Here is an 18780-nt window from a genome sequence, read left to right as displayed (position 1 = left end):
AAAAAACATGCAATGGGATTTCAGAAAAAATATTCAAATAGGTGCACTTTAACACTTACGACACCGAAGTTAAACATTTTATAAGTTTGCCTATATAACCACATGTCACGATAGCGTAATGACATATTTTGAGTAGGATTTTTAATTGAACTCAGTTTGGATTTCCTTCGCTTACCATTCGGAGGGAAAGCAATGTTTTGTCCCCATTTCAGAGCACAGTGAAATAATCTGGCTAAGAAACTGAAGACTTTTGGGAAAGTGAAACATAAAAAGTGTTGACCTTAAAGAGAGCCGCATCCTCCGTCTGCTTGTAGTCCTTCTTGGCTGCGTGCTTCCAGGGGATCCTGAACATGGTCTTGCCCTCATCCTCCCAGCACAGGCCTTCATATTTCCCACTCTCTACCTGAGCTACCAGCCACTCTTTCAGGTGCAACTTGGCTCCATCCATCTTCAGCACATGTTGCGTGTCACAAGAACAACAGTGCACGGTTCAGGACGGCTTCGGATAGGTTTACACCACTTTTACAAACATAAGATGCCTGTATTGTTTGGTCTATCACGCCACTCGAGCTCTCCTTCTGGCAAACAGAAAATAAAGGTCCAATAAGAAGTCAGCCAATGAAGCTGCTCAGTTTTACACCTACTGAGTTCATCGGAAAGTTAAATGGAGAAGTCGCAACTAAACTTCGGAGCGCTCCCACAAGCGAAAGCGAAAGCTTTGAAGCTATTTTTATGCTTTCGGTTTCCACACTTTGCTCTTTAGAACATTTAATCATTTCCAAGTAAGGTAACCTTGAGTATCTGATGGAATACTGTTGAAAAGATAAGCAAAAACTAAAATTAAGTGAAAATGTGTATCAGATATGCCGTAGATGTCTGCTTTCATTACAATAATTAAACTGACTTTAGAAAAAAATAAATAAATAAAAAACTTATCCCAAAAGCAGGAAAGGGAAAACGTATATGAAAGGTGTAATAATTACATATGCTAATACAGAAAAGGAGACCCACCTATTAATTAGTGCCTAGAGGAGAACATAAGAAAACCTCACACACAGTTAAGCAAGCACACACATGCACGCAGCCACTCATAACGAAACGTTCCTGTGAAAATGAAAGTATGTAGGTGGTCAAACTTGTTTTTTTTTTTCATTTTCTGTCAGACGCTCCTCCACCTTTCCTACATAAAGGGGATGCGACCTTTCTTTTAAGTTTTCATTTCAGCTCGTTGTAGGCGTAAGATGGGACTGACAAAAAAAACAATGAAAGAAAAGAAACCGCAAGTTTCATTTAGATGACAAACACACTGAACACTTTCCACCAGCAGATGGCGGCATAGAGCTGTGTCGTTTTTACGTAGTAGTAAACTATTGCGCAGAAACTTTATATCCAACCGTCCTATCGGCACACCTGTTTTACTGCCTGTAAACACAGGCGTCGATTCAGCCAATCACATTTGCATTTAGGGAACAGGACACTGTGAAGACGACTTGCTAAAGTTCAAATTGACTACTGGAATGGGGAAACAAAAACATTTAAGTGACTATTTAAGAAAAAAACAACAACAACATTATATTATATTAAATATGTTTGCTTGTTATTTTAGCCATTTTTACTTTGTTTCTTTGCACAGATAGGTTTGTTAAAAGCTTCATCCAACCTGATGGCCAAATCACTATCTAGATCTCTATATTCTGAACTCAAATACTGGAGCTGAAGACTTTGCGTCCCCTTCTTACTTCTTACGAGCCTTACACTAATACTTGAAGTCTGTGTTTCATGAGTAATTTTAGCAACTTTGAAGCACATCTTTGAAAATGAATGAGACTTTGAGAAGTTACAATTTCAGGAATTTGTGGAAGTTATATGGCACATTAGCCTGGCCATATGCAGTTCTGCTCGATTTAAATCTCGCTTAACAGGGCTTTCTCCCATTCACTTGGATTTCTCCTGTAGAATATCTACTGGGCAAATCAACAAACTGAAAGGGAAAGTTATGAACAATGTCATGTTTCTGTGCAAAGTAAATAGCGTAGAATAAGGAGCTGGTTTCTCCCAGGGTCAAGGTATTTGCCCTTTATTTTTGTCACATGAAACAATATGTCAAGAATCAGTTTTGCTGCCTTTGTCCAATTTTATTGTGACAGTTCAGCAGTAAAACATAGTTGAAAAATTGGAGCCCACTTTGGAAGAGCTTAGCCTGCTCTCAATAAATAGGTGTTTATTTTTAAATACAACAGATTGTATTACAGCAGAGAAGTACAAACCTGAAAACATTGAGCACACAGAACAAGATGCTTGAAACAGCTATTTGTATTTCTAAAAATGTTCCTAATAAATGAGGCAATGCTTATGTCCAAAAATAATACAGCATTTTATACAGGAGAATAAAATAAACAAATCCAAATTGCAATGCAGGAAATAAATACACTTGCTTTTTGTTTCTTGTTTTTTGGAAAAAAAAAAAAAAAACATAATATTTACACAATATTGTACATTGAGGGAATACAAAGTCCTCTATCTTCCTCTATCAGCCACATATTCATATATATAGTAAACATAATAAACTACAATGGTTATCATAATTGTTAAGATAACACATGGTTGACTGTGAATGAACAATTATACAGTACAGTCTATGCTTTATGTGTCTTGTACACACAGTAGAAAGCACAAACATGATTGTGTTTGTCGATGTGCATTTATGGGAAGAAATCATACAAGGAAATGTTCACTTTCAAATAAAGTAAGTAATTTTTTTTTTCTTGTTAGCCTCAAACTTATAAATGGAGCTCATGGTTTTTGAGAATGTTCTTTCAGCTATAAGAACAAAAATAAAAAGGAAAAAAAACAAAACAAAGAAAGATCACAGATATAAATAAAATAGAAAGCTGATCATATGAAAAAGTTAGGTAAAATAATTTGATTAATTACTTTTAAGATAAAGTTTTACAACTCATGGCATTGTCAAAAAATTTGACAAAAATTATACAAGTCTAAAAGAAGTATCTCCACATATTCAAATATGATCCTGCAGCATCAAGTCCTTGCAGACCTTAGCAAGTTGTAGCATCTTGGGAGAAAGCAAAGACAAAAAAACAAATAAATTGTGAAGGCATGAAAGGAAAGCACACAAGTGGACTTGTTCTCTGTCCCTCTCTTCTGTTGTCTATATTGTATCTTGTTTGGAGAATCACAAAGGAGGACATTAGTTTGCTGCTTCCTCTCTGCGGCTTGTTAAGACTTTATCCTGTGGCAGTGAAAATAAACTGAGTACAAATGGGTTTTTAAATTGAAACATTTCTATGTTGGTAGAGCGGGTTGCGTACAGCATATAACAGAATACGGAAGAGGACTGTAGAGTGTTACAGCAGACAAATATACTGCCTTTAACTGTTTCAGATTAAAACAGCTAAAGAAAGAGCTAAAGAAGAGATCTGCAAATTTCTTAACAAAAAGTTTAATTGATAAATAATATTGATTTTCATCAGTAAAAATCAGTAAAGAACAAAGAATATCTATTTATCTGTTATTTAAACAGTGGTCGTAATTTCATATTTGTTTAGTTTATTTATAAAAAGTGAGTAGCTGAATGAACATCTTCCACGAGCTCATACTCAATTTTTAAGTTGGATTTGTTTTGTAAATATTTGCTCCATTTTATGAACTTATGGTACTTATGGTCTTTCTCATTTGCCGCTTAAAATGACAGCAAAGCCAGGAACTACATGTTTATTTTTATTTTAAACAGACTTGGAGTTGAATTGCCCCTTTAAATAGAGTGAAATTCATGTTTGGCCTTACAAAAGTGTGTCTACACGAAATGCACAAGCTGCTTTCCAATCCTGCAGCATTTTAAACGAGCGCCCTGTCGATTCTCCTCTCATCATGTGCGTATGTGTGCGTCCCTGTGAAGATGCTGGTGGTTCAGTGACAGCCACAAGCTCTGACGACCATGTTGCGGTACTTCTTCAGGATCACATTGGAGCTGTCGTCAAAGTAGAGCACAGAAATGGCATGGAGCTGTGTTGGCGCACAGCAAGGCTTAGGAACCGACTCAGGATTAACAAAATGAACCTAGAAGGGAGAGGAAGAGGAGGAGGAGGCCAGTTATGACAACATTTCTTACACACAAATCTCAGCTTTTCATGATTAATGCCCCAGAAAATCTGAGCCTGCAATGTTTGTGTCCCAAACCTTCCACGGCCAAATAAGTGATGAGAGATCTAAGGCAGCACATGTCTGTTGCGTTTTCTTCCTTGGTTTTACAGCTACTCACAAGTGTTTGTACAATGGCGTGGTTTGTGGCGTTCATGTAGGAGTTCAGCGGGAAGGCACACTCTCCCTCACAGTAATATGCAGCATATCCTTCAGGAGCAATGATCCAGTCCTAAGAGAAAATGACAGAAGAAGTCCAGACAGACTTATGGGTTTTCTTGTCCTTTTTGTTAAGCTTTGAAAACTGACTCAGAGAACTTGTGAGACAATTTTAATTTCTATCCCTACATGGGGATATGCAAACATAACATAACATTGTTAACTTAAAAAAAAAGTAACAAAAATGACTTCACAAAGCTGCCCCAAAAAAGAAAGGCTAAGATTAAACCCCAGATGCGAGTTTGCTCACTGTCTGAGTTCCTCATGTTTCCAGAAAGAAACAAAAAAAAAATGTTTTAATCTAGTCACATTTTCATATTTTAGGCCAGTAAAATGCTGGACTTTGTGCCAATTTCTACAGTTCCAAGTAATCTTGGCGAGTATTGTTTTTATACCTGCCATCCTAAGTCACGGAAACTGACGTAGAGCTCATGCTTCTTGCACGCCTGCTTCTGATCAGTGCTGCTGTTTTCTAGGGACATAACAAAGACAAAAGCAGAGAATACACATTAGTGCGTTCAGTATAAAAGTACAGATCTATAGTCCACCACAAACTTCTTCAAGCCCCCTGGAAGGTTTTCAACATTTATCACATGACTATCAACAACAGCTGAGATTTGATCTAATAGTCCAACTCAAAAAGAGCTTAGTTTGAATTGGAATAAAAATTGCACAAGGTTGTCAAAATGTAAAAGTAAAAGTGGGGCATGCATTTTTTCTGTTCAGCCACCTGAATACACGTACTTGCTGAACTGTAGGTACTGAATATTAACAGACTGAAAATTCTTCCAATTCTTTTTTGCAAAATAGCAGATTTAATGAAAGATATCCTTAAACAAAACTGTTCAGGTAATGCCACGTGTTAATTTATTTATTCCTATTTTTAACTCCTCCAGAGCTTTATCCCTAGCCTGTCTGTTGTGTTCCTTGGTTTACATGTTTATTGTCCTCTATAAAACTTTTGAGGCTTTCACAGAATTACTGGCTCTATCCTGAAATTAACCTCCACAGAGATGGACTCTGTTTGCTGGTTAAGTGACTTCTGGAAGCAATCGGTTGCAGTTTGTTCACCAGATTTTAAGAAAAACATCAGCAACATTTTTAAGTTTTTTTTTTTTTTTTTTACTTTTGGAAACCATGTATTATTTTCCTTCAGTTGGTGGTTGCAACTTGACAAAATGCAAAACAGTTGAAAGGGTATGAAAACCTTTACAAGGCTCTGTAAATGTAGCAAGTGCTTAAAAATATACCTGTTCAAGCCAATAGCTGGGAAATGACCTCAATATGTTGCATCATTTTAGTATCATCATTTAACTAGTTTAAATAAATGGGCCACCATGCTTGGAGGTCAGTCTGCTGGGCTTCGAGTTTCCATTAGATGAAACAGATGTGCACACAACAGATCTCAGCCAGATTTACAACGGAAGACTTTTCATTTTCGCTCCTTTCTTCACTGGTTTTAGCATTCCTTTTTTTTTTTTTTTTTAACAACACAGAAAAAAGAAGAGCCTGTTTTCTATCCATAAGTATCATTCTCCTCTTCTGGTGACCGGTGAGGTTCTGTGGTGCATTAGCTCTTGAAAGGGGCTCATGTTGGAAATGATTATGAGCGACTGGTTCTCATCATCCCGCTAAAGACCACTGGTATCCAAAGTTCCAAACAGACCCATTTGGCCCATGTGTCCAGGGCCTGGTTGCCCCACAGCGCACTGCAGATGTGTTCCACCATAAAAGCCTGTGCTGCCTTACCTCCAAGCGGGAAACTTGGCCCCAACCGCTCTGTAATGCTCGAGTAAATAAACAAAGACAGCAGAGCACTATTTGAAGCCTTACAGTCTAATGTTTCAGGACTTCACATAAACACAGCACACTCACACCCTCAAAACAAAGGTCTTTAATGTGTCTCAAATGCTGAAACCTTTCAGTGTCCTTTTTGAAAATGTTGTGAGTCTGTATGCTGTGAGTACACACGCAGAACCAGGAAACTATTAAATAAGTGCCCTTTACTTTGTTCCTTCAGTGGGAACAGATCCATACAGTGCCTTGCGGAAGCATTCTCACCCCTTGAAACGTTCTTAATCCCATGTTATAATCACAGACAGCTCTGTGTTGCATCGGGATTTTTTTTTTTTTTTTTTTTTTTTTGTGTGACAACTAGTAGTGCATAAATGTGAAGTGGAAGGAAGTTTCTTAAGGCTTGGATTGGTTTTACATAAACACATCCACACAAAAGGGATTTTTTTTTACTGTTCCCCTTCAACTCTGATGACTATAATACAATGGAACCAGCTCCTTTCATAAGTCGGAGGTGTTCAGAAAAAAAGACAAAACAACAATTGAAGTTTAATATAGAACATTAGCGAACAAACAGGATTATTTAGACCCTGAAACAGAGCAGAAAAAAACATTTTGAGCTTTGAACATATCAATAAGCACTCTTTGTTCCATCATCTGAAAATGGAAAGAGTATGGCTACTAACTGAGCAAGAACCAACCATGAGCCCAATATGAGAAACATGAGAAGTGCGCTACCAGCCTTTGGCCCACATACAAAACGCTATGCGTGTGAAGGGAACACAGCAAATGTGTGGAAGAGGTTGGTCAGATTAGACATGCAAGCAAAACAGTAAGTGTGGTTTAAAACTAACACTGAACATCACCCTGAACACACAAACACACAGGAAAACTAGTTTTTGGAGAGCATCATACTGTGGGTATGATCCTCTTTGGCAGGCACAAGAAACTTTGTTGATGGGATGGAGGACGGAGCTAGCGACAGGAAAAATAAGGTGGCTTCAAAAAAATAGGTGTTTCAGTGTTTAAAATGTCCAGTCAGTGTTCAAACCAAAACCAACTTAAGTATTAGGGTTAAGACTTGAAAATGGATGTTCACATATATTCTCCATTCAGTTATGTTTAGCTTGAAATATAAGAAGAAGCAAAAAAAAAAAAAAAAAACTGTAGTCCTTAATTGTAGAAAACTGGCAGACATACCTTAAAAGAATTGTAGATGTAAATGCAGCAAAGGGTAGTTATTATAGAGGGTAAATACTAATTTACATGTGAAAAATATATATTTTTCTTCCATTAGCTATGAGTTACTTTATGTAAAATAAACAAACGGTTGTTGTAAGGAACCAAAATGCCAAAAACTTCAAATTGTAACAATATTTTTTTCCAAACCACTGTAATGGACATGCATATTTCAGTCCATGAATTTGCATGATAGTCTACATAATGAGCACACACTTTCTGTGTTTACCTGCAACATTGGTCACTCTGAGAGCCTCTTGGCTCCTTGCCCCTTTGGACCGGTTAGGGTTGCGTTGTTTGCCCCCTCCGGAAGCTGAGCGGATGCTTCGCAGGTGCACTTCGGTTGCTTTGAAGAAGGCCACCATGAAGGGCTGTTTGCTCTGAGGTCCGGTGCGACCAATTAGCCCGGCCACACGAGGATTGATACTCTCTCCTGTTTGGGCGACAAAGTACAACAGTGCTACATGTGTCGACATATCATCTTATTTGGGAAAGTTTAACGTTTAAGCTTCTAAAATCAAGTAACTGCTGTGCTTGTAGCTTATCTCCTCTGTGATCCTTTCCTCAGTGAAACTACTTTGGATGGTTTTACAAGCGAGATTCTCTTTTTGTGAATTCCTCTCCCTTTTTTTTTCCACCCTCATCCCTTCTCTGCCTTCTCTCCAGTCCCTGCTGGCGACAGAAGGTCGTATGCACTTGTTTGTACACGCTCCCCTATAAAGCTTCCTACACAGTCTAACCTACAATCACGCGCAGATGAATCCGACGTGCCCAGCCCACCCTTTGCACAACCTGAAAGCAGTATCGTGTCTGTTTTCCTCATCTAACATGTAACATCCTGTCATCCCCAGCGAAGATATCGTTTTGTACATTGTCTTGCACTGAATGCTGTTTGTTGGGAAAGTTGTGTGGAGGCAAAACATTTGTGCCTCCAGATAACTAATGCCTCCTAAGATAACACGGGGTATTTTTCCGCATGCCTGCTAATGATGCTGAGGGTATGACCGATGATGACGCTGATGAATGATGAGGTGATGACAGATGAAAGGCACAGTCTGATATATCTCCTCTGTGTACACGCAGACAACCCATCTGAGTTGTGTCGTAATGCTAGCCCTCATGTTTGTTGGACTGCGCTACGATGGATGCAGCTCACTTGGGTTTGTTAGGCTTACACTTGAACACAGCTGGAGCTCTTACAAAATGTTTATTCGGAGCACATTTTATGGTCTACTAAGTAGAAACTGGTTACTACACTCACTTAATAAGATAAATAGTTTAGGGCAAACATGTTCAGGGGCTGTTTCTCTTAGCGCTGTTTACAAGAATATTCGAGTAACAGTAAAATTATGGCCTCGGTTTAACTGAACATGAGATTTTTTTTTTTAAATCTGCACTGACTGCCATGGACATACACAATATTTCCTTTCCCTTTTCATTGAAGCTACGTAACCCCTTTCCTCTATGTATGCGGTGTCTCAGCCTCACAAAGCAAATAGCATTGCCAATGAAAACATGTCAATTAACTAAAGAATGTGTGAGTACATCCCAGACCTCACAATATAAATATAGCATTACAAAAATGTTTTTGCCTCTTTTCAGATTTCTTCTGAATTTGCTTTCTTTTTGTCATATACTGGTGTTTCAGATCTGCTCGTTTTAATCTCAGGCAAGATTAATAATAATCTCAGACAATAAGGAAACAAGTTTTGGAAGGCAGTGCTGTACTGATGAGGACTGTAAATGTTTTTTTAAGCTACACAGCTACAGTCACAATGGGTGATATTCTATTTCCTACTTTTTAATCACATCCTCTTTAAAATGAATCATGGTTTACTGTAAAACTCCTTGTGAAAGACTTGATGAGACACGGTAGAGACTTTATTGGTCTTCCCGAGAATGCCTGCAAGTTGGCGGAGTTGGTAGTGCTCTTGCCTTGTCACAAGAAAATCCTGGGTTCAAATCCAGATCTTTCTGTCTTCTACAATCCAATAAAAAAATTCTGTTAGATTAATTTGTCTCTCTAAAATTGCTCTTAGGTACGACTATGTGTGAATGGTTGTGTGTCTCTTTGTTGCCCTTTGTTAGACGGGCGAGGACTGGAGAGATGCGATTGCCAGCTGAAGATATGCAGTAACCGTCCCCCTCGACCCTACAAGGAAGAGTGGGTAGTGGACGGACGGACAGACGGACTATTCTTATATAAACAACCGTTTCATTTTCATTGCATCTACAGAGTTCATATCCCGAACTTGTGCCTTTCCCTCCTGCTCTTCTTCAGCTTTTCCTCATCCAGAAAATAGAGAATCCTTTTCCATTCCAGTAATCAACTGCCTCACCATTTAAGCCTCTCTGATGTGTCATTTTATTGTGCAGTCAGCTTTGCCCCTGTCATGCATTCTGTTAGGGCCCGGTCTCTGCCAACTTTTCTTGAGTTTTTTTGTTTTTTTTTTGGGAATTTTCTGTCATGCATTCTGTTAGGGCCCGGTCTCTGCCAACTTTTCTTGAGTTTTTTTGTTTTTTTTTTGGGAATTTTTTTCTGTGTTTCGTTTCACATAACACATCCTCTTTGTTACTGATAGTTTTGTATTTGCTTATTTCATGAAAGGGTCAATCATTCCTCTTTGCATGCGTGGGATTTGTTTTTCGCTTCGCTCTGAATTTGGGTCCCAAAGACAAAAGCCAAATCATGAGTTTCCTTAGCTGCCTTTGTGCATGTAAAAAATTCTACTGTCAGTGAAGCCCACATTGTTTAAAAGAAATTTAAATAATAAAAAAAATAGACGAAGATAAGAGAGGATAACTAATAAAAAAAATAATAAAATAGATTTTTTGTTTTTTTGAAAAATGTAATTTACAATTCCACATTTGTAAATGTTTGGTGACACCAAAAGACAATTTATGACACACACCAACACAGTATGAAGCACTTTTCAAAACATCAAGAAAGAATAAACAGAGAAAAGAAAAACAACAGGACATGAAAAAAAAAAAACTTTTTTAAAACCACAGGAAAACCAAAACCACCATCGCATTTCATCAAATGCAGTTTGTTTTTGTTCATAAATGTTTCAAAAATGTGTATTGGTTCCAAACGTTTTCATGTTAACAAATACATTAGATTATTAAAAGATGTTTCTGTGCAGCTTACTGCTCTTTTAATAGTTCAGAGCCAACCGCAGCGCTCATGCGCAAAGGTGTGAAGCTCTCTTTCTACAGATGCTTCCTTTTTAAATCTGTCAGCAGACATTTTATGATTTTTTTTCCCTACTACGTATACCTTTTTCTGTTTCTTTTTGCTTCTCTTTAACATGTCACTGTGCAAAAATCACTTTATGTAACAGACTTATCTGACATGAACGTCTCTCACCGTTTGCGGTCTCCAGGGCCAGCTGCAGACCGAGGTTTCTGCTGGGGTTCAGCACCCAGTGGTTACTGGTGGCTGTAATGTCAAATACCAACCAGCCCTCCTCTGCTGCCCAGATCACCCTGGAATCTAGCAGAAAGAGATCTGATTCCCTGAAGGGAAACAGAAAAATAGAAGTAGAAGTTAGATATGGACAGTCATGTGGAAAGAAATTGTAACTGAGTGACTGACTGAAGCAAAAAGTCGTGAAATGTAGAGAGAGGATTGTACTGGTGTGTCAAAGTGAAACAAAGAGAGTGATGGAGGGAGGTGAGGAGGGCTCCAGATGGCGAGGCCCAGGGGAGCACTTCATTTTCTTAATTGACAATAATAGCTTTATAAACGGGCGGTCCTTTCATATGGTACACACAGTCCATCACAGACTGGAATTCAGTGGGCGAACCAGAAAGCGTACAGGGGAGAAAAGGAGAAGCAAAAAAACACAGCTGTGAAAAAGGAACAAAAAAAAAAAAGCTGTGAGAAAAGTAGTGAAGAAAATAGTGCATATCAAAGTCGATGCTATTGTCGAACTTTGTGGTTTCTAATCTTTCGCCATTTGAGAGTAAAAATCCCTTGTTCTTCATTTGGGCATTCATGCATCCCGACCTATTTTCTGACTGAGCAGATAGTGTGTCACAGAGTCCTGGTCCATTCATGTATACAAGCCATTCCCTGGCAGAGGAATAAATGAGTGTGTTGTTCCCTCCAGACAAACGAAAGGCCCAAGCAGCTGAGTTACACGCCTTCTGGCAAAGCTTTTAGTTCAGAAATTCAGAAATGCTTTGTGTAAAACTCTGCCAAAAATCAAAGCTTTGATACCTTAATTTTAATTAAATGCTTTGTTTTGTAGGTGTTGCATTGTGTGAATTTTGCAAAGATTATATTCACTGAAACCCCAAGAGGAAAGTCATTTATGTCAATTGTAACACAAAATTAAATGGTTGAAAAATGAAACAAAGTCTTTTTTATTATTATTACTGAAAACAGCCAACAACTAATATGACTGCAATGGTCTAAAGTTACAGAAGAAGACCTAAATAACTACAGTTATGAAATCGGGGTCTTTAATTTATAACTTTTGTAACTTTTATGTGTGAAATCCATCAAGCTATTCATCCTTTAAAACAAAGCAATTACTTCCTTTTCGACTGGTATTATTTCCAAAGATTAGAGTTTGGAAAACTTTTACTATAGTGCTATTATGTTTTCTAATAATATAAATGCTGTAATAGCTATGCTTACCTTCGGGTAAGGTCAACTCACCTTACCCGAAGGTCAAATTGTTAACTGATTGTGGAAAAAAATACAAACTAAAACATTGTTCACAAAACAGAGCTCTAAAATCCTGGACACCGTTTCACCACATAACCACACATTGGAGCTCACTTGTCAGAATGTTCCTCCAACACCTGGTAGACGCTGATGCGGAAGGTCTCATTATCGTAGCTTTCATGGATGAAGTCTTTGAAAATACGAAACTCGGCAGCGGTGACGGCTTCACCCTCTGGGATTCGCGACAGATCGAATCTGAACTCTCGATGATGCCGCCGCACAGGTAGAAATTCCTTATCGTGTTCCACTGTAAAAAAAAAAAGCAAAAAAAAAAAAAGCACAGAAACAAAAATAAGACAACGTTCCCAAATCAGACCAACTGGAGTAGTCCTTTGTGAGGTATGAAACAACCAAAGCGTATGTGGGTTTAGACGAGAGATGTAATATTTTGTATTAAAATTAATGATTGTCTTTCAAACTTAGTAAGGACCCGATATAAGATGTCAAACTCTAAGCCAGCGCCAGATTTGACAAACTGACAGATATATACGTTGGCTGATGACAGAAACATTCGTGAAGCGTTGCATTAAAAGCAACGCATCTGGCGAACACTGAGCCATGATAGAGAGATGCAAGTGGATTCTGACAGTTTTATGAGCCGCTTTTTTCCCTTTCTTTTTTTTTCTTTCACAGAGCCCCAGAGAGCCATCCGGTCTGCCCTTCATCTGGTTCTCATGAGTTGGGGGCTCCATGTTTGCTGTACCCCATCCCCACTGCCTCGTCATTCTTATTGCCACATCCCTGCTTTCCAGTCCATCCTGAGCCACCAGGAAGCCCCCTCCCTTAGCTTTGTTCCTCTTAAGTCACAGCAGGACATCCCCAGGGTGAAAAACTTTTGCCTACAGAGACTCATTCAGATGTTTATCAATCTCTCTGTGCAATGGTAAATCCCATCTTGGATTCACTTTCAGGTTATTTTCATTTGAATTTCGTTTTCTCAAGAACTCAGCAAAACTTTGAATGTCAATAGCTAAATACGTTGCAGTGTTTGATAAATTAGAATCATAATCACATAAGCAGTTACATAGAAAGATTAATACTTCCTTTTGCTGTACTTTCTTGATTTTACATACAAATGTAATAAAACTTGGCAATAATTCTTCGTATAGTTTGTATGGCGCGTGCGAGCAGTGGTACTCTTAGTCTAGAACTGTTTTGGCACGTCCAAAAAATGTATAGAAATCTTGGTTATCTGGTGATCAAATTAAGTGAACTGAACAGTTTCTCTAGGCCCACATACCTTGTTTATTTCCTTTTTCCAGTCCCGTTTGCCAGCACTTGTATTTTATAACATTCTGGTTTACTATGAACAGGCCTACCTCGGTGCACCAATTAAGTCCACAAGCAGGGGTTTTTCACCTGGTCTGTTTTTATACCGTTGAGTCATGACTTCATTAAGGAAAGTAAATGTGGTGTTTTGGATGTTGTCCTGGGTTCTGTTGAGACCTCTTCGATGAGTCAGTTGCCCATCCTCTCTGAGTAATTTTGATAGGCCAGCCTCTCCTGGAAGGGTTACCACTGTTCCATCTTTTCTCAATTTGTGGATAATGGCTCTGTTTGTGGTTTGCTGGAACCTGAATAATTAGAAATGGCTAAACTGAAAGATGTAAATTGGGCTGCTCTTCATGTGTTCTTCAATTTATTTAGTCTACCGTACTTCATGTTGCCAGCAGTGTAGGATTTAGTCAAATGTTGGAAGGAGGACTCAGAACTTAAAGAGAATTAATTCATATCTCAACAAGGGGAAATTACAGTTTCACATAGGTTGGTTTGGATACTTTTGTCCATAGATAAATTAAATCATCATTTGAAAGCTGCTTCTTATATTGACTCATATTCTCTTTGACTGAAATTATAATAATTTGTTTTTATCTGCTACATTTAAGATTAAAGGGGAAAAACATTTTAAAAATTTGTAAGGGAAAATAAATAAATACAGCAAAAGACAATAAAAATACTTTTTCACGGCACTGTATCTAGTGATTAACTAAACAAAAAAAAAAGTTTTACAGCAAAACAAAACATGAGAAAAACAGAAAACCTTTAAAGCAGTTTACGCTGCTTCATGTACAAGGTTTCATGTAAGCCCTGTTCTGAATTTCCAATATTCCTGCTCAAATCAATAGCTGCACGACATTCAGGATATTCTTCTAAGTAAAAACATTGCATTTTTGCATGCAGGTGGTCTTTCTTTGAGGTGTATAAAAACTTTTCCCTTCGGTGGATTTGAATGAGTAGATATCATGTTTAAGACAAGTGATGAGGGGAATCACCTACACAACAAAAAAGGCATTTCAGGAAGATCCCAAGCTGTAATGGAATATCTCCTTCAGGGTACAGATGTTGGCATTTTTAACTTGACAGACAAACCCACTGCAGGAAAGTAGACATTTAGTAAACTTCCCCACACTCACTGCATATTTTACATTTCACTGCTTCTCATTCTTCACTTGCTCCTGGTATTCTTCCCACCTCATGTCTTCCAGTGCAGGTGCACTCCCCTCTGTTTAGAAAGCCAGACCTGTTTTCCAGCTTACTGAGCAGCCTCCCACATTTTTTTTTTTTACAGCGAATTCCTTTTTTTTTTTTTTTTCATTTTTGCCCACAAAAACAGCTGGAAACTGCTGTGAAACTCACAAAGTAACTGTTTGTCTCATTTCCACCCTTTAATGTATGGATTTTATCAGCACAATGTGAAGGACAATAAAGACTCGGCTTTCCATTTCATTCTCCTACAGGCCATTGAGGGAGTATGGCAGTCATTAGATGAGAGGAAGAGGCAAGGTTAAAGCTAAGTGGGTGCATTTATGATTTCCTGTTGAAGGAAGTGAGTAGCCATCACCCCACCTGTGTCACACACACCAAAAATCTGGCGAACACACCCTGTGATGCCATGTGAGCTCCTTGCCCTGAGTCGCGCACATTTAATTCAGCTGCAGCTCTTCCAGTCACAAACTCTCAGCGTCTGTAAAGTGACGGATCCTGTGCGTCACTGTGCACTAACACAATCATTATGGCTTTCTGTAATCCATAATTAGAGACACGACAACAGACACATGCAAAGAGAAAAGCGAGCTTACACAGTGAGCTGGCCACACACGTGCAAATCGCCGAACTCAGACATGGTGAGATGGCACAGTCTGCTCCATCCTCCTAGAGTTTCTCATGCACCTGGCAACCATGGATAGAGCTCTGTGTTCATCTCCCTTCATGGTTATAGTTTCCTTTCAGTAATTCTGCTTACTTGAAAATTATCATTGGGACCTAAAATGCTAATACCTTCTCCACTGTCCATTTCTCAAAATAGTAAATGAAGACTTTGTTTAATTTATAAAATGTCACGTGCATTCATGTTTTCCATGAGAATGAGCTAACTTTGTTTTTCAAAGTTTTTTTGTTTTGTTTGTTTTTTTAAGAATAGATAGCTTTGTGTTAATGGTGCAAGCTTTAAGCCAAACGAACAAGTGGAAAATAATGATCTTCGGGTCATTATTTCCGGTGTTTGATACGCTTTTAATCATTTCTTTGATGTTTGTTCAAGTTGGAAAGGTCATCTTGAGTTAATTTATTTGTGCTTATTAATGTTAGTAAGGTGTTGCCATACAGGTTCACTCCTTTAGGTTTCTTACTTATTTTTGTGTTGTGTTTTCTGTGTATTGTAGTTTATAGTCTTAGGTTAGTGTTAGAGTTTTTTCCACAGTAGATGTGTAGTTTTCTTTGTGTCTAGTTAACATCCCTCTGTGCTAATTATACCATCCCTCTGCCTCCCTGTTTTCCAGTCCTCTGCGGCTGTTCCAAATCCCCCTGATTAACTCACCTGCCTTCATTGCCATTCTCCAGCCTTTCCTCTGTACCGTTACTCTGCCAGTGCTCCATATAATATGCTTCCTGTGAATTTTCTACTTATTTTATAATTAAATTAGTATGCTCTTTTCCACAGTTAGTTTCTGCACTTAAAGCATTGCAGATCTATGACATTAGATATGTACATTTTTACCATTAAGTACCTAAATTTGTATATAATTGAAACAGTAACACCCATATTGTCCACTGTGTTTTCCAGAGCAGTTTTTGATAAGGTTTTGACATTTACGAACAATCCAAATCAACTAATATGCTCTTAAGACAAAAATGTTAGTCGAGGCCCAGTCTTTTTCTTTTTTAAATTTTACTGCATGTCATAGAGAAGAGCTCCTCTTTTGCTGGGTGAGCTGGAGAACAGACCCAAAGGATTCCTTTGGAGAGCTTATTTGATAACAAAATATTACCAACTGCTCTGCCTACACAACCTTGTAGAGTCTCAGGGGCACAGAGGGACGTGCTTCAACTGACGTGAGCAACTGGTGATTCAAAAAGATCCAAATGAATTATCCGATTCAAAGACATCAGATAACATCTGAATGTATTTTTTCTGATGGCAAAAAACTGCAAAGAAAAGCACAATATTTGTCTAAAAATATCAAATTCTAATCTTGGGCAAGAAAAACGTTCATCTTTACCAAAAAACAAATATCCACACATGTTAAGCGTATTCATAATCATTGTCTGATGGGATGTTAACCTCTGAATGAGTCAGATCCAAATCTTATCCTGTCATTCCTGCCAGGTATAATGTCCCAGATAAAATGAGTTACCTCAGGGTAGCTTCTGAAAGAGAAATAAATCTATAAGTAAGCCAGACTTTAAAAGAGCTCTTTGAAGTAATGGATTTCCAAGATCTGATTTCTTTCCTTCAAAAGAAATCAGTTTGACTAATTTCAAAAGAAATTAGTCAGGATCTTTTAATCCTGACTAAAAGATGTGTAAAAGTAAAAATGTTGCGAATAAAAGACAAAGCCCGGACTTGACAAAGCCCGGACATACCTAGCACATACCATGTTGCTAGGTATGTGCCAGCATGAGAAATAATAACCTAAAGCAAAAGTTAAGTAGTTTCACTCTATCACTATATTAACTAAGATCTATAAAGGTTGCATATAAATTGATATGACTGCTTTTGCTGTTGTTTTTTAAAATAGTGCAAACATAATGCAAGTGATAGGAGGCGCTCCTTTTGTTTGATGATCTTCACCAAAAACATTTCCAGCAGTCCACTTTCTCCTTGTAAGTATTTCAGCCAGCTGACAGGTAGGTGAAGGGGAGTCATCAGAATACAAGGTTAACAACCTACTGATGCCTATTTATTGCCTTATTACTATGAGTTTCATTCTCATTTCCTCAACACGCCTCCACTTTAGTTTGAAAACTTCTGAATGATTAGACTAAGATAGTACCCATATTTTTTTCTACATACTTTAAATTAAAGGTGTCCAATAAAGATTTTACTACTTCATTTAAGATGAAATACCAACTGATATTTCCTGCAGCAGATTTGTGCAATACACATCACAAGTTTAAATCATGAATCCTTTCTTATTCTTATATATTCACTTGCTTGGTAGCTCTCTGTGTCTTTTTTCTGTAAATGGTAAAGCAAATGGTAAAACTGCCAGGGTTGGGGATGATTTTAGACTTAACCACATTACAACATTACATCCCCTTTAACATTTCAGTTCAAGTTGTTTCCAAAGCTAAAGCAGCTGAAATGTGGGGTCTGCCTCCTTGTTATCCTTTCTCTGTTCTGGTGATTTATTCACTTTGCTGCAGACGCATCATGATCGGACATGTCTTCCATAGATATGGGAAGTTTTATTAACAACTTCAAAGAACAAAACTTCAAAAACTCCAAACTATTCCTTTAAGAACAAAGTCCGGCTGATGATAAAGAGGCTGATTTTTTCTCTTTTTTTTGTGTCTACCCTCTTCTCCCCCCCTTTCCTTTTTCTTCCCCACATCCTTTCTCCACCTCTCCTGCTATCATGTGGACCTAAGACACTTCTACAACACCTCAGGCTCCGGAGCGACAGCAGACATATCTGACGGCTCACATTAGCACAAGTGTCTGTCGGGCACCCTCACACCCCTCAGTCCTATTTGCACTCTTCCGCTCCTCGCCAGGAGGGGATCTCACCCTCGGCACCCCTCTCACTTTTCTCAACTGTCGACTTAAGCTTTGCTTCCCTCAATCCCGAGAGTTCATTGCCACAACACCACCCTAGAGCGCTACACTAATAAGGACACCTGTTAACTAAAATCCCAAAAGGAGTTGGATCATTCCACAAATTGAGTACGAGGCTTATAAACAGGAGAGCATGCCAGGAACTCTGTATTTTTATTCAGTATTTTAAACTGCACTCTCGAAACACGTCAAAGTTTCCACACTCTAAACGGAGACCAGCGAAGAAAAACAGTAAAAGGAGGGGGCAGACTTTTTTTTATGATGTTTGTCCTATAAACAATAAAGACAGTTCGAACTCCTGGGCTGGATTGAGTACCCACAAAGGGGCGATTAGCACATTAGGAAACATCCTGTTCACCAGCAAGTGCTAATGACATCATACCAGCATGATGTATCTGCACCGTAGGCTGTGACCGATCCGAGGGTCAAGAGAGTTTAATACTATAACTTACTCACAGTTAGTGATCATTAACTTTCCTCAGAGGCCGTTTTCAGAGTGTGTCAGTGTGTACAGTCACTAATACATGCCTACGAGTCTAACTGGAAGCAAAAGAAAGTAACCACAGGAAGAAAA

General features: G+C 38.3%; 1 protein-coding gene across 1 annotated transcript in view; it reads right to left on the bottom strand.

Moving 5' to 3' along the window:
- Positions 1-2184: 2184 nt before the first annotated feature.
- LOC103147781 (bone morphogenetic protein 7-like) overlaps positions 2185-18780 on the bottom strand; it is a 30950-nt gene continuing 14354 nt past the window's right edge. Inside the window, exons 2-7 of the mRNA XM_007566285.2 lie at positions 12203-12395; positions 10781-10929; positions 7640-7843; positions 4773-4849; positions 4280-4390; positions 2185-4077 (exon numbers count right to left, since the gene is read on the bottom strand). Of these exons, the coding sequence (XP_007566347.1) occupies positions 3928-4077; positions 4280-4390; positions 4773-4849; positions 7640-7843; positions 10781-10929; positions 12203-12395 (884 nt within the window). The 3' untranslated portion in view covers positions 2185-3927. The remainder of the gene's footprint in view (positions 4078-4279; positions 4391-4772; positions 4850-7639; positions 7844-10780; positions 10930-12202; positions 12396-18780) is intronic.

Source organism: Poecilia formosa, unplaced genomic scaffold (genome assembly GCF_000485575.1).
Source record: "Poecilia formosa unplaced genomic scaffold, Poecilia_formosa-5.1.2 Scaffold190, whole genome shotgun sequence".
NCBI lineage: Eukaryota > Metazoa > Chordata > Actinopteri > Cyprinodontiformes > Poeciliidae > Poecilia > Poecilia formosa.
The sequence above is the reverse complement of the archived record's forward strand: the minus strand, read 5'-3'. Positions and strand labels throughout refer to the sequence as shown.